Below are 15,809 nucleotides of genomic sequence, written 5' to 3' on the forward strand. Positions count from 1 at the left end.
TGCTGCCTCCCAGCGGCAATTTAGCAGGAAGCCAGAATTAGAAGTGGAGCCAGGTCTCAAACATAGGCACTCAGATATGAGATGAAGGTGTCCCAAGCGGCATCCAAACTGCCAGGCCAAATGCTCACTCCTGTATTGTCTCTTAATGTTACTTGTGTATTTAGTAATTGAAAAATGGCAGTCTACATGATGGGCCTGAACAATGAGAACAGATTTCTTAAGGAAGAAATAAAATGTCAAAGAATAATTGGCACAACCAATATGGTAGAAGTCATATTTATTGAAAAAAATTAATATCTTTGCTATAAAATTTGTAACAGGAATATTTACTGAATGTTTATTTTGATGCATAAACCTGAATGTTACAAGACAACACAAGACAGTAGCACTAGTTTTTCCTTTATTTACATTTTATGAAAATTGTTATGCAGTCCATGTTCAAAGAACCTATGATGGAGAATTGTTACATTAGAAAAATAATATTCTTGATAAAGCATTCTCAAGGAGTCCAATCGTATTTTCTGCCTCTTCAATAAGGCAAAAGTCCCTGGAACAGCATATAACTTAATTTACAAAATACAATAACTGTTCAGACACATATTCAAGTTTTCTTTTGGTATGATTTTTTCCCCTTGTTGTAATTACTGTTCTTTTTTTTCCTTTTCTTCTTTTCTTTCTTTCTTTCTTTCTTTCTTTCTTTCTTTCTTTCTTTCTTTCTTTCTACTAAAACAGGAAGATAGACTTTCAGTAAAATGTCATTGAATGATTTTGGCTATACATTACATACACAACTCTGTAGCCTAGCAACGACCATTGCAACACCATCACTAACTGGAAATATTTTGCTGGGCGAGCTAGTGTCGAATGTGGCGTACGTTAGCAATGTTGCCATCGCTATGACGGTGGGATCACTGCGTGGTATTTTCAGAGGAGATGGCTCTGTCCCAATATAAAGCTTGGTTTACTTTAAGGAACTGCTACGCGACTACGTTTCCACTCACGAGAGGACGCCACAGATGGAACTAAGGTCAGGCTGCGATGGCTCCACAAAGGCCCAGCACCGGCCAACTCCAAACCTCCGGCTCGCAGGCTGCGCAGCCCCGGCCGGCTCCGGACGCTTTCACTGCCAGGGATGTTTTTTTTTTGTTTGTTTTTTGTTTTTTTTTCCTCCCCTTGCTTTTTGTCGTTAGGTAGTTTTAATTCCTTCGAAGGCACACAACTTCCAGCGTTTTTCCAGCGTCGCTCCCACCCCTGTGAATTCCTGCTTGAACATGCGCGGCAGCCTCATCAAAAGCATCTCGATTTCGTTGGCAGAGATCTGTGAGACAGGAAGAAAAGTCACTTGTGGGATAAGGGGCTCACGGGGAAGAAGGCAATGGGTGCAGGCACCAATAGCACTGAGCTTTCTACACGGCAGGCACGGAACGTCCCCCTGGAAGGGGTACGGGTACCGTGTGCCGCACGTGGCCCTCTGCCTCCTGTGCGGTGGCCAGGCGGGCAGGAGGGGAATGGCGGTGACTTCAGGGGCCACGCTGCACAGGGCTGGCCACCTTATAGGCAGCACCACGCCCCAGCATCCTCCCTCAGCAGGGAGCACAGTCATGACCACTCTGGAAAGCTACAATGGGCAGCGGTGGTCTCTCACTCAGCACCGAGCACAGAGCTTTGTGGGTGGATTTCTGGCCTCCCTAACTTCTTTCTCTTCCTTGAGCTTTCACAGGGACAAGAGACCAGGAAGGTTTAGGCATGGAAACTAAGCCCCAAACCTACGGCAATAAAAATCTTGACATCCACTCAGAAAATCCAGGTAGGTTTTTTAATGCATTTTTTTTCTTCTCTCATTTTTCTCTTTTTTTGTGTGTTTTACATGAGCTTTTTTTTTTTTTTATTAAACTTTTATTTAATGAATATAAATTTCCAAAGTACAGCTTATGGGTTACAATGGCTTCCCCCTCCCAAAACTTTCCTCCCACCCACAACCCTCCCCCCTCCCGCTCCCTCTCCCCTTCCTATCACATCATGATTCATTTTCAATTCTCTTTGTATACAAAAGATCAGTTTAGTATATATTAGGTAACGATTTACATGAGCTTTTTACATCAATAATCCACCTTTTCGTATTCAAAGAAAGAACAAATGAACCAGAATCCTTCAGCTCTTACACAGTCAGGGCTCTTGTTTTCCTGTGTGGATTCCTAGTCATCTGTGTACCATGAGGATGAGCAAGGTGGCGAATTTGGGATCTGATGTTCTTTTAGAATATTTTACCTATTATTTTATAAATGGCCAATATAAAAATCATTAGTCTGAGCCTCAGCAAATGGGAACAGCATTTAGTAAGGATGGTGTGAAAACCACTGGCTTAGCACAGATTTGGAAATGTAGAAATGCTCAGGAAATTCAGCGTGGTGATAAGTCTTTGTGGTGTAATCACTGTAGAAATGGCATTTTGCAGTCTGTACTTTCCATTTAACAGTATTAAGATCTGCTTAAAGAAAGACCAAATAGACCAGCAAGTCTAATCAACTGTTCCTTTGCTATTCACTGGGAAAAGGTTTCATATGATATATTTAATATCCTTTGACCTATAATTCAAAATTTTAAATAGAAGCTGTCCTGAAAGTTGAAACAAAGTGTATTCTAAAATTTGTGAGTTGTTTTGAAATCTGAATGCATTTTTTTTTGCCACAAAACTAGGATATCAGGATTATCCAGGATAGCAAGATTATACCAGGCCAACCCACAAAAACCTAGTCAACAGATTATCAAAAGGTTCACTGTGCTTTTGAAAAGCACATTTTCTTTCAATGAGCACTGTGCAAAGCACCTTCAGCAACAGTCCCATTTGATTCTTACCACACTCTCGGGAGACACGTGGGGCAGATAGGAGGGACTTCAGTAAGTTCATGGGAAATGTGTGTTATGAAAAAACTACACACGGATTTCAAAGATTTTGCATCTAACTAAACATCTTTTAATTCCATTTTCCCACCAGCGTTTTCCATTGTACTCCTATTATGATGTCTTTCTACTTTATAGCTGAGGAAAATGAGTGACCAGCAGAGAGAGTGAAGTAGTTTTGCAAAAGTAGGACTTGAGAAAGTACCTCCTGCTCATTGGCTGGGCCCTGGCCGTTGGTGTGGTGTAAGCACTCCCCATGGCTGACAATAGCTAGGGGTGCAGCCATTCATTCTAAGTAGCTATTACCTGGCACCCTGTTAGCACGTCAGAACCCCTGGGCCTCTTCTCCGAAGACCCTGACTCAGTAGGTCAGGGTATATCCCAGATGATCCACTTTCAACTACCACCCCCCGGTAATTCTTACGATCAGGCATATTTGGGTAAGAGTGGGATTTGTATTGGACAGGCTTGGATCTTACTCTGGGCTGGGCCTCAAGCTGCATAACCTTGGACTGATCACTTCCTATGTGTAGTTCTCAGTTTCTTCACGTGTGTGATAGAACAGTATCTCTCTTCACACACACACACACACACACACGCACATGCACACATGCACACACACAGAGTAATACCGATAGAAAGCAACTTTCTGCTACCAAATCTTGTATGGTCAAGCTGTGTGCTCACAAGCCAAAGTGCACAAGTGTTGAGAGGTGTGGTCAAATCCAGCCTGTAGTCGGGCTGGTGGGCAGTATTTTTAAGCTCTACGAGGCTATTATCCTCTTAACAAACTCCTTCTTTCCTTGGGAGGAGGACGGCATAGCTAATCTGTGGTGGGCTCCAGTCTCCAAAGTCAAGGGCCACCTGTGGCAAGAGCCATCCTTGTCCAGATCAAGTGGACAGAATGAGTGCCAGCCAGCCCACCAGAGTCCTGTGCCCAGGGTAGCAATCACCTTCCGTGGCAATGTAATGAAGAAGTCTGTGGTATTAGGAAGGAGCAGGCTTAAGAAGGATTGAAAAAGCTGAGTTCCTAGAGGCAAAAGAAACAGCCTGATGCAAACAGGATGTCTACTGAGGACTCCAGTTAGGGGCGGGACAGGACTCACACGCTGCAGCCTTGCTGCTGGCCACGGAAAGTCCAACAACGCAGGACCACTGACATGCTTTCCCCTAGGGTTTAGATGTATCCCCCTAAGCTCCTGTGCTGGAAACCTAGTTCCCAAGTCACATGTTGATGGTACTGGGAAGTAATTACGGTCAGGTGAGGTCATCAGGGTGAGGCAGGCCCCCACGATGGCACCTGTGACTTCACAAGAAGAGGAAGAGAGACACGAGGCAGCACGCCTGCTCGGCCACGGGATGACCTCCACCACGACACGACGTAGCAAGAAGGCCCTCACTGGAAGCTGGCACCATGCCCCTGGATGTCTCTGCCTCTGGGACTGTGAGCCAGATAAACTACTGTTTCTTGTCTAGGAATGGACTTTTGACTGACATGCAAAAATTGTACACTGCTATTCTTCCCTGCTCTCAGGTGTTTTCCCAACAGAAAATGGACGAAGACATTTTCCTCGCCAGATTCTCCTTAAGCTTCCCCACACTCTCATGAGACAGGGAATCGTTTAGGAACGAAGACGCCGAAGCAGAGAGAGCTTGGGTAACTTGTATAGCATCACGCAAGCAGTAAGCGTGTGGCTGGGCTCAGATGCAGGCAGTCTGGTTGAGGTGTCTTAGTCTGAGCCATCTACGCGAACCCACAGGAGGAGCACGGGCTGTGGAGCGGAGCGAGGACTGGGAGTGATTGTCTTGGTCACTGCCTTTCTGCCCATGGTGGGAGACCCTGGGGAGGGGTCTGTGTACCACCCCAACAGCCAGAGCCCTCCTGTGGGGAATACTAGTAGAGTGATGACAGCATCAACAGCAAAACCTTGCAAATTCCCAATTCCCGGATGGCTCACGTACATTCCTGTGCTGATGCGGGGCGGCCCTGCCTGAACCACTCACAGAGCCAGCTAGCGGTCCACCGGAAATCTTGGATAGTATGGACTGAAACATAGCGACGACACCTTGTTTTCTACCATGTCTTTTGCCCTGAGCCTAAACTTCAACCACAGAGGAATGAGAAGGCGGCTTGCAGCAAGACAGAGGTGGCTGCCTTCACAGAATCCTCAATGCAGGCCCAGCACTGAGTAAGGGCTCTGGGTGTGTCACCTCATAGAAGACTCTTTAAGCAAGCAAACACCCCTCACCTACTAGGAGAAAGAAATGTAGGTACAAAAGATGTGGATCCCAGCAAGCACTGAACGTCCATTAGCCCCCTTCCAGCTAGGTGAGCACTCGCCTGTGGGCTTGTTTTCTCATTTGCAAGTCTGTGGAATTGGAAAGAGACCAAGGAAAACTCCCAGAACTTGGTCAGAGCACAGTGCTCTCTGTGTCCTAGCACCAGTTGTCGGGACAACCACGCAAAATCTATCCGCCCATCAGGTTGTGGCAAGGATCTCAAAATGAGAGAATGTGACAGGTGTTCTGTGCACTTCAAATCCCCCAAGAAACAGCAATCACCACTTACACAGCAGTTACTGTGTGCCAGATGCTGTTCTGAAGGCTTTTCATAATTCAGGCACTCATTACACTGAAGAACCCCTAAGAACCCATTTTACAGATGGTAAAAATGAGGCACTGAGCTGGTACATAAGTTACCCAAGGTTATACAGCTAAGTAATGGAACCAGGATTTGAAATCCTCATGATTAATTTATTTGAATAGCCACTTAACAATGCCTCAGGTTTTGATAACCTCAGAATAAGTAGTATACTGGAAACCGGTCTCCTCACTTGTGATTAACACTAAGCTTCTGTGGATCGTGTATGGCAACAGTTTGATTATGCCATAAAGATGTGCACAATGCGGACAGAGGGGCATCGTAACTATGGAACTGAGCACTGCAAATGAGCTCCTGTGTCCAACAGCTGCTTCATGTAACCTGCAGCTAAAGTCTAGGAAATTTTCTTAAGGAGCAGCTAGAAGAAAGAGCGAGGAGAAACTGCCTTCTGGTTAATCTGATGTGTTTTAGACCTTTCCCTGCCCTGGCAAGATAACCTTCATGGCATTTTACATTCTGTGATTTTCAAGAGAAAATTCAGTTTGTCCCTGATCCACCTGTGGCCACAGACCTTCTGCTTTCAAATATGTCCCTTTACTTTCCTTCTGCTGTCTTCTCGCCCTTCTCAGTTGTCAGTTCTTTTGTGCCTTTGCCTTCATGATGCCCTGGACCTTCCTGCCAGTCCCCTCTTGGTCCTGAGAACTACTGAGTTGCGAGTCATGGAGTCATCACATAAAGCGAGCACCAGATCTCATCAGCCGGGCTCGGGGAGAGATCTGCCCATTCCCGTATTATCTGAGGGATTTCCTTCCCTGAGTCATGTCTGAGGTCAGGGCTTCCCTCTAAGCTCTGGAATTTCATAGACGGGGTCCTGGGGCCAAGGACAGGGCTGCTGCTTGCCTGTCTGGGGAGTGGAGTGGTTAGAACAGGAGCAGGGCTTCCGGTGCCTGGTCCAGCCCCACTTTCAGAGAAATGCATCGCCCCTCTCACCAGCACGTATGAGGAGAAGGAAACACCAGAGGTTAGGACAACTCCATGCAGCATCAGGACACTGCTGGAGACAGGTGCCATGGCTGCACGGTCTTATCTGGTCCTTGGCAAAGTGGGGACGATCGTCCCAAACCCGGTGCTCAGAAATGGCTGGCCTGTATGTTCCCAATCTTACACCACCGTCAGTGGAGTTTCCCATGCCTGTGCTGTTCAAATTTTTCTAAATCTACTGGTTTTTTCAAGGAAGGATGGATTGGTTGCAATTAAAAAACAAAGAGACGAGACGGCTCTGCAGCACCAAGGGGCTTGTGTGCTGTCAACACTGCGGAGGTAATTTATAAAGATCTGCTTGGTTTATTTTCTGATCTGCTACTCTCCCAAGCCCACTGCCTCCCTGACAAGCCTCTAAAGAGTGTGTGCAAATTGGCACAAGCAGGCGTAACTCACTCTTCTTATCACAATGGTGGGGGTCCACATCCTTTCTACTCAGGCCAGGGAAGCCGAGTAAAGAGGGGTTCAGGTCTGGGGGACTACCGGGATGCTACGCGAGGCTGTGTCCAGGCTGCAGCGTCGGGGAAGCCACTGCAAACCCAGATCGCCTCCCGTGGCACGGTGAAGTCTCGCTTGTCCTTCCCAAACCCCGGGCACTCAGAGACACTCTGTGATTGGCGCTGGCAGACAGAAATAGAGGAAGTTGGTGTGGGCGAGACGGGGGAGGGCAGGTGGGAAGGAAACAGGAGGAAGAGGGAAAAGAGAAGGAAAGAAGATGAAGGGAAGTGAGGAACTCGGAGCAAATGCAGAAAGCAAAAGAGGAGGGGGAGGTGGGAGGAAGAAGGAAAGCTAAGCCTTGGAGGAAGACAAGGGGACCCCCTCCCACTTTCTGTTACCGCTCCACTCAAATGCATCACCTGTGCAAGGGGGTGCATGTGGCAGGTGCGGGCTGGCACGGGAGAGCCCAGGCCTTGATCAGAAACTACTGCTCAGATGGTATCATCCAACTGGGGAGCTTACCAGCCAGCCACTACCCAGGCACAGTCCCTGGCTCAGCAAAGCCTCAGGAGGCCCCGCCCCTCCAGCCCTGGCCTTGCCCAGTCTTTGTCCGAGGGAGTCTAGCTGGCTCTGTCTTGTGTCCGACACGAGAGAGCTGAGTCAATGACAGTAGGTTGCGTGGTGGCCAAGACGAGAAAATGATGCAGAAATGGGTATTGGGGAATGTCAGGTGAGCAGGGCAGAGGTTAGCCTGTGCGTGCGGATGGGGGAAGATATGCAGCAGCGAGCCTTGGAAGCAGAATAGCATTTGCATGGCCGAAGTCTCTCCCCTGTTCAATAAGCTTGCTGGGTGGGTCCCAGCCCTCTCCTGGGAGCAGCTTAGGGGACTCATCTGTGCCCTGCACCAGGGGGACTCTCAGGTCCCACAACTGTCCTGTAAGGCCCAGAAAGCCCTCCAGGCACCATCGTCCCTGAAGAGAAAGGAGGAAGAACTGGTGGGTCACACCCCTCTCTATAAAGACTCCAGGCTGGATACACAGTGGCCACTCGCGTCTTTTCCTGAGAGGCCCGTCTGCTCGGTCAAGGGCATTCACTCATCAAGCACGGCTGGCAGGCCTCCTGCCACTCTGTCTCACCTCTGAAATTCTTTCGTGTGCAAAGGCAAGGACATAGGCTACAGCCGGCCCTGGTGGTAACAAGGCACAGGAAGTTACAATACTCTCGCAGCTATTGGTGGCGTTTGGGGAAGTCCTAGCCGAAGCAGGTGCTGTGCAGGGCTGGGTGGAGGTGGCTTTTCCCGCTATCCTCAGGGCCTGGTGGGATGCTGTCGAATCTCAAGGAAACCACGTTGCTTCAGGTGGAGTTTTTACAAAGCTGTTCTCCTGGGGTCAGCAAGCCCCTGTGCTATGGCGCAGGACAGAACCAGCAACCCCGATCTGTAACTCTGCTCGTCCCCATTAACCCGAGGCTGCAGGGAAAGGACCCAGGCGCACTGCACGTGTGAGAAGGGGGCAAACCTCTCGTCATTTCACCTTCTGCTTAAAGCCCAAGGGTGCAGAATTCCAGGCTACAGTAATGCTTTGCTGTCTGCATTAAAAGGTCTAAACCCCCTCTCAGCCTCATTGCACTACAAGGAAGTACATGGTGCAATCGTTGGCATGCAGCCGTTGTGGTCAGGGCCTGTACCCACTTGTAATATTGAACCCCAGGCACGAGGGAAAATCTGGGCGGCTCTCCTGGGCATCTCACTTCCAGAGCTGGGGGGCTGCCTGGGTGTGGGGGTTGGGGAGGCCCCCTGTATTTCCTTTGTGAGGGAAATAGTTCCTTCATCGTCTTCTAAAATACAAGTACTCCCCCTCCCCCAGTAAAAGAACCCAAGTACCAATCTGCTTTGCAACAGAGTTCCTGTAACAGAATCCCTTCTGCAAAGGCCCAGTGTCCCGGGACCAGGCACAGGAATTCTGTCCTCAGATGCTAACAGGGGAGGGGACACACACCTCTCCTGAGCTCTGTCCTGGGCATGAAAACAGAACAAGCACTCCTCCACTGATATGAATAAGTGTGTTATCAGTTACCCCTGCCAGACATGCGTTCTCTCTCTCTCTCTCTCTCTCTCTCTCTCTCTCTCTCTCTCTCCATGGATGTACAGTCCATGCACCTGCAGGGCTGGAGCAGACCAGGCAGCAGTCCTGAAATCCTGAAATCAATAAGCAGTGGATTCGGACGCCGTTTCCGCTCTTAACAAAACACCTGCTTCTCGACAGAGGCGTCCCTCTGGGGGATTCCAGAGAGGGGGGAGGGACGCAATGTCCACAATCCAAGGGAAGGGAAACAGCGACAGCAGGGATCACTTCTTGAGGGCTTGTCCAATGGCAAGCACCTGGGTGCCAGCGAGACAGCACCGAATCCTCCAGGCAAAGGTGTTGGGGACAGTGAGGAGGAACGATATTGGTGAAGGGAAAGGAAAAGAAAAAGAAAGAAACCCCTCCAAGTTTCCTGCAGCACAGGCAGATCCTGTGGCCTGGCCCGTCACTGCATCTGAGCTCCACGTGGGCAGCTCCTATTACCTCCCTGTCCACGTCTGGGGAGACCATCCGAAGCTTCAGGAGTATTCGCATGGCCTCACTCCTGTCCCCTCTTTTGGTCTACCCCATCATAAAAACACATGCACCTCTATGTTGACAAAATACTTTTTTTTTTGGTTGTTGTTCCAGGTGACTTCTCTCAAAAGGGAAGTACTAGATCAGCTTAGAAAGTCAAGTAGGTGTGCGAGCGTGGAGTGGCAAGTAAGAGTCCTGGCGTCAAAGCGAGAAGACAACGCATAACTGAACCCCTGTGAACCACTCGACACTCAGAATAGCTTTCAACTTGAGACTGTGGCTGGGACAAATGCCGTGCCCTTGGCTGTGCTCTGTGTAGGGACCTCGCACTCCCTTCTGTTTATCTTCCCAGTGGGAATTTACCAAGATCCTCAGTGACCGCTCTGGAGGTCTGAGGACGGTGCCCCGTTAGCCACCTTCACCTGCTTTGTCCCTGTCTGGGGGAGGGGAGACGCTCACGCCAACCTGCATTCTCAAATCTCTCAGAAGCTTTTCACAGTAATTTGGAATCTGTTGAAAGTCACCGGAAGATTTTGGATAACTGCTGTTCTTGACACAAGGGCAAATGTATGGGAAAAGACAAGGACCTGCCAGGAACGGAGGTCCCTGTGAGGGAGAAGGGCCGCTGAACCCCACACATCTTTCGATCCCTAAGCCAAGCCCCCCCCAGAGGGGGAGCCCGCCTGCAACCAACTCGCTACAAGGCAGCACCTTACCTTGGAGTCCAGCTGCTGCATGTAGGACCAAAGATACTCTATGTTGGCTCCGAAAGGGTGGACGTGTAGAAACGTTGAGATGATGCCTGCATGGAGAAGCCAAACATCAAGAAATTATTTCCAGGCAAATAGGTGGCTGCGTGGAGGAATGCCGTCTAACCACGAGGCCGCCGCCATCGCGGGCCGGCCATTTCTCATGGCATGGCACCCAAGCGGTGTTCTCCAACAGCCCTTGCTGCTCAGCAGAATCCCGGGAACGCGGCAAACAGCGCGCTTTGTCTCCTGGAAAGCTAAAAGTTAGCAAAGCCAGGCCCTGGGGTGACACGGAGACGGCTAGAGGTATGACTAAACAAAGACTCCTGCAAGCATTTCAACTACCAATTTTATGCTTGATTTACCAATGTAAAATTGTAGTTATTGGAAGGATAAAATTATCTCCTTTCTCTCCCTCAGTGGACTCTGCGGTGTGAAAATGGCTCACCCAGCTGCGTGGGAAACCACACTGCCTCGCATTTTCCTGATAACCACAGTGGCTAGTTACAAAAACTATTTAATCCAGATTTCCCTTAACTGCCATTGAAAAAAAGCACGCATTCTTCCCGAAACACTTCGCTCTGCCCCTGCCTGTGACGGTTGTATAAAGAGAGCCTGCTCGCTCTCCCCTTCGCTCTGCTGTAATTTACAAGATCATTTTTAAAGGTCTGGGGATGGATGACTTGGCTGGAGTTTGAGGATAAATCAGAAGGCTTTTCCATAGTGAAAATCAACTGTCAACATCGTGCTGACAAATGAAAAGCTGGTGTCAGGGCTACAGTGAAAAACATTACCTTCTTAACCTCCTTCTCTGATAGCCAGGGCCAAAATAGTGAAAACGGACCGAATGCTTCTTATTAAGAAGTTGTGTTCAGACGGACATTTTTTTTTAGTTCTCTTTCAAACAGGTTTCCAGAAGAATTAAATTCCATGGTTTGTTTATTCCAAGTGCTGATGCTTGGGGGCCACAGGTCAAGGTGAAGACCCCCAGTCCCACCCCACTCCCTTGTATGAAATGCCACTGTGTGCGGAGTACTAGGTGAACACATTGTTTGTGCACTAGGTCTTCCTGTGTTTGCAGGCGACCTTGGCTTGATCTGGGATAGGGTCTCAGGGCCCTCTGCTCTCCCGTGTGCACCTGGGATGCTGCAAGATGAGTTGGTTTAAAAAAAAAAAATCCCAGTTTATTGTTAGGCCAAGGGCAGAGAACAAAAGGGTCAAGGTCAGCACCTGCTAGCCCTTGTCCTCAGACTGCATTTAGGAGGCTTTTACAGTTTACAGGGAGTTGATGAAAGTAGCGACAAGGCACTACATCTCCCTCCAGAGTTAAAAATTTCAGTTTCCAGAGACTGACCCGTTCTTCCCGAGATACAAAGAATGACCATTTTTATTCTGAAATTATAGCCTCCTCTGTTTTTTGGCTAAAGTCTCTTTTATGAACTAATGGTAATGGTAGAAGCAATGATGGAAGTATTAATATCTTTAAGTGGCAGGATAGTAGCTTTTTTTTTTTTTTATTTTTGACAGGCAGAGTGGACAGTGAGAGAGAGAGAGAGACAGAGAGAAAGGTCTTCCTTTTGCCGTTGGTTCACCCTCTAATGGCCGCCGCGGTAGCGCGCTGCGGCCGGCGCACCGCGCTGTTCCGATGGCAGGAGCCAGGTGCTTCTCCTGGTCTCCCATGGGGTGCAGAGCCCAAACACTTGGGCCATCCTCCACTGCACTCCCTGGCCACAGCAGAGAGCTGGCCTGGAAGAGGGGCAACCGGGACAGGATCGGTGCCCCGACCGGGACTAGAACCCGGTGTGCCGGCGCCGCAAGGCGGAGGATTAGCCTGTTGAGCCACGGCGCCGGCCTTGGATAGTAGCTTTTAAGATACTTAAGTGTCACTTGTCCCCCCCACCCCAACCCTTTGTTTATTTATTTTTTCAAACTAGTCGCTGCTTCCCATGTCCAAAATTCTCAACTGTGGTGAGGCAGCCTTTTGTAAGTAATTCTGCTACAGATATGTGTTAAAATTCAGACGCTTTGTGAACAAGTTCCTTAACAAATTTAGAACAGACGTTAAACCATTGCTTTTATTCGTATTACTTAAGTGGGAGACAGGGGGCAGGATTACAGCTCACAATTGCCTCTGTCAGGATGGTGCATGGGGCTTTGGCTGACCATCCCAGGCTGAGGACAAGAGGGACAGTGCCCACCAGTTTCCATGGAGAGACCCCAGCAACTGGCAGGCAGGACAGGGGAGGCAGAGGGAAACGGTCAACTCTGGCTTTGTGAGCAGGTGCAGGTGCTCCCAGAGAGGCGCTGCGAGTGCTGGGAGCAGCATTGCTTCTGCTGGCTGACATTGCTCAGGCAGGAGGAGCCTGGCCGGGCTGGTCTTATGCTCACCTGGGGAGGGGTGGCAGTACCGCAGCTTTTGGGGTGACACTGGTCTGTGTCTCCTGAGAGACTCTGAAGGCAAATGTGTTTGAGAAGTCTTATGAACAAACTACCCAGGGGCCCCAGTAAATACAGAATAATGACATTTCCTTTTCCACCATCCCCACTGGATGGAGACGTCTCCACACCTCCTGGATAACCCAGTCTCTCCCATGAATGCCTAAAGGACAGTGACGTGAATTTAAATGTCTTCAACAACATGAACAGCACAAGTCCAAGGGGAGGAGGGACAGGGTGGTGGGACAGGTTGATAATGCTTGGCCAGCTAACAGGGGAAATTCAGGGCCAACTGAAACGGGAGCACATGGGGTGCTTCCATGGCCTTTGCAAAGCTGGCAGTGCTCTGTGTCCATGGACCTGTTCCCCTGTTGGCTACTGTCCCTCAAACCAGCCCTCACTCCAAGGAACTCTGCACTTCTATGGCCCTTGTGTGTCCTGGTTCAGTACCAGAAACATACTGTAGATAACAGATATACGTCAAATGAATTGATTGGCTAGCACTTGGAATAGCCAGTGTATGTGTTTAAAATTCCTGTTGGTCTATTCCTGACAAATGGGGATATATAAGAACCTGAACATTTCTACAAGCCGTAACAGATGATGTGGTAACTCTTTCAGGACCTGGAATGTTGAGGCCTTAGTCACCAAGGACCCTTGCCCTTAGCCTATTCTCTTATTGATGCAGAAGAATAGAGTAACTAAGGTGTTTGAGGCATGGAACATTTTTATTGAAACCACCTGCTTATCAAATGAAGAGGGAAAATACATGATTTCTCCATAACTTTCTAAATTTACGTTCTAAGTCCTGACACAGAGTACTTTTTTCTTAGGAAGGCATTCAGAACCATCTCGGTGGTAGCTGATATTCATAAGACGTTGGCTTTTGTGATGAGTTCAGCGACTGCTCCTTGTGGGGCCAAGGCAGGCAATCGGATACAGGTTCCCTGTATGTTCCTGTGGGTGGCAGCCCAGCTCTGCACCATTGGAAGAGACACAGCGGAGAGGGAAGCATTGCAGAGTCCCTGTCCTCCGTCAACCCTCCTTGTCCCGACTCCCCAGCCTGTGCCTCCCCATCTCAGTAGCATCCCAGGAGCATCGGCTGAGCCATCCGAGACAACGTAGTTTCCCTGTCCTATTTTATTTTTTGTATTAGATTCACTTCTGGGTAGATTCCTAAATAACTAACCAAAGTCTCTTTGCAGCTCCTTCAAAGGAACTGGGGTGTTCCCTGGGAATGGATAAAGGACAGCTGCAAATGCAAGCTCATAGAGAGTCCTGCACACCCACAAAATGGAGACTCTTTTGTGGTTCTCTGGAAGGGACTAAAGGCATGATAAAAGGAATACAAGGAACTGCGAGGGTGGAGGTTAGCTGTTACAGAGCTGGAGGGTATGACAAGGCATGGACTCAACAACAACTGGTCTTGGCCATTTCTGTGAAGAAGCGGAAGGTCTCCATATTTAAGAATGGGTTTTCCAACAACGGAAACCACAGTTATCAGTAGCTAATGCAAGGAAATTAAAAGGAGCTGAGGAGATTGTCAGTACAATTGGGACTACTGCACATTCAGAACCTAAAGGTTATTAGGAAGCCCACTGATACACGCTTTACGTCAAATCATTTTGAGTGTTTCCCATCCAAAGCATCTAGTGATTCTATTCTTGTGGCAAAGATTAGGAAAGGGACATCTAAACTAAACAATTGGCATAAAATGTTCACTGCTTCATCCACTGAAGTCCCAAGGCAGGGACTAGGACTGCAGGGAAGTGGTAAGGCTGAGTCCACTTGTTCTGGTTGGAGCCACTGGGCAGGTCCATTTTCTCAGGTTCTGGGAGCACAAAGGGCAGGGGACACACGGAAGCAAGGGCTCTGTTTTGCACTTAAGTCTGAGCTTTCCACTGACATCTAAATGGAGATTATGAATGGCAGTTGGAGATGGTATAAAGGTGTGCATCGCGGGCAACACAAAAGGGATTTGAATATAGCATATTCATTGAGATCACCCAAGTAGGTAAGAGGTCTCAAGACTGAGCTCTGAAGCCCTACATACACCAGAGGATGAGCCGAGGAACAGCCATCAAGGGGGTCTGAGAGACAGAGGCAACAAGGAAGAGTGGCATTGTGATGGTCAAGAAAGGAGGAGCGAGTGCTCATACTCCCAGACGTGAGCTGTCAGATGGAGTGGAGAAACTGGCACAATGAAGTTCTCTGGTCCTAAGGACAAAAGGAGTTTTGGTGTGAGGATGCAAGCCAGACCGTGGTGGGTCGCAGAGAGAGGAAGAAGAGCCGACCATGGGTGAGGACCGTGCTTGGGAAAGTTATGTTTTGCATGGGAAACAGAGAAGTGGGATGTTGGTTCAGAGAGGTCAAGGGGTCAAGATAGGCTTTTCCTTCTCTTTGGTTTTAAGAGCACAAGTTCATGGTTATATGTGGATGTAGATATTCCTCTACTTAAATAACAGGGCACTCTGTATGAGGCGATGTGGCTTTCATGATAGTCTTTATAGATTACAGAATATTAAGTTGAAAATGATCATTTAATCAAGTCTCCACACTTTGTATGAGGACTTCGGGCCACAGTGGATAAGTGATTACAGGGTAGACCAAACCTGTAAATACTCAGAATCTCCCCTTCACCTCAGATTGCCTAGAGATCATAAGGCATTGTGGTTTGTCACAGGGCCAATCCATTCTTCTTCCATCTTTGGATCCTAGAAACTCCTATTGCAAAAATTACATTGACTACCTGATGAGAATAAATTATCAATCTGTACATCAGTCAGGACAGCATGTTGTCCTCTTTCAATGCTTTGAGAGATGGAATCCCACTGGAATACTCTCTCCTGCCTCTGGTTGTTTAGAGTTTTCATTCCAAACTCTGTGTCACATCGGCAGATTCTGGCTGAGATCGACTTCCTCTGTATCCACACTGGTTGGTGGTCTCTCCTGGGAAACTTCAGAGGAGCCTGAGACCCCTCAGCTCACTGGGACCGAGGGGCAACCAGAGATCACCCAAGACCTCAGCCCTGCAGAGAAACA

At 48.5% G+C, this 15,809-nt stretch overlaps 1 protein-coding gene across 5 annotated transcripts in view; it reads right to left on the bottom strand.

Moving 5' to 3' along the window:
• Nucleotides 1-673: 673 nt before the first annotated feature.
• The window catches only part of ENOX1 (ecto-NOX disulfide-thiol exchanger 1), a 599,613-nt gene continuing 584,477 nt past the window's right edge, over nucleotides 674-15,809 (bottom strand). For all 5 annotated transcript variants that reach the window (XM_062194137.1, XM_062194133.1, XM_062194135.1 and 2 more), the window contains 2 exons: nucleotides 10,299-10,384; nucleotides 674-1,318 (listed from right to left, as the gene is read on the bottom strand). In XM_062194137.1, the coding sequence (XP_062050121.1) occupies nucleotides 1,187-1,318; nucleotides 10,299-10,384 (218 nt within the window). In that variant the 3' untranslated portion in view covers nucleotides 674-1,186. The remainder of the gene's footprint in view (nucleotides 1,319-10,298; nucleotides 10,385-15,809) is intronic.

Source organism: Lepus europaeus, chromosome 6 (assembly GCF_033115175.1).
Source record: "Lepus europaeus isolate LE1 chromosome 6, mLepTim1.pri, whole genome shotgun sequence".
NCBI lineage: Eukaryota > Metazoa > Chordata > Mammalia > Lagomorpha > Leporidae > Lepus > Lepus europaeus.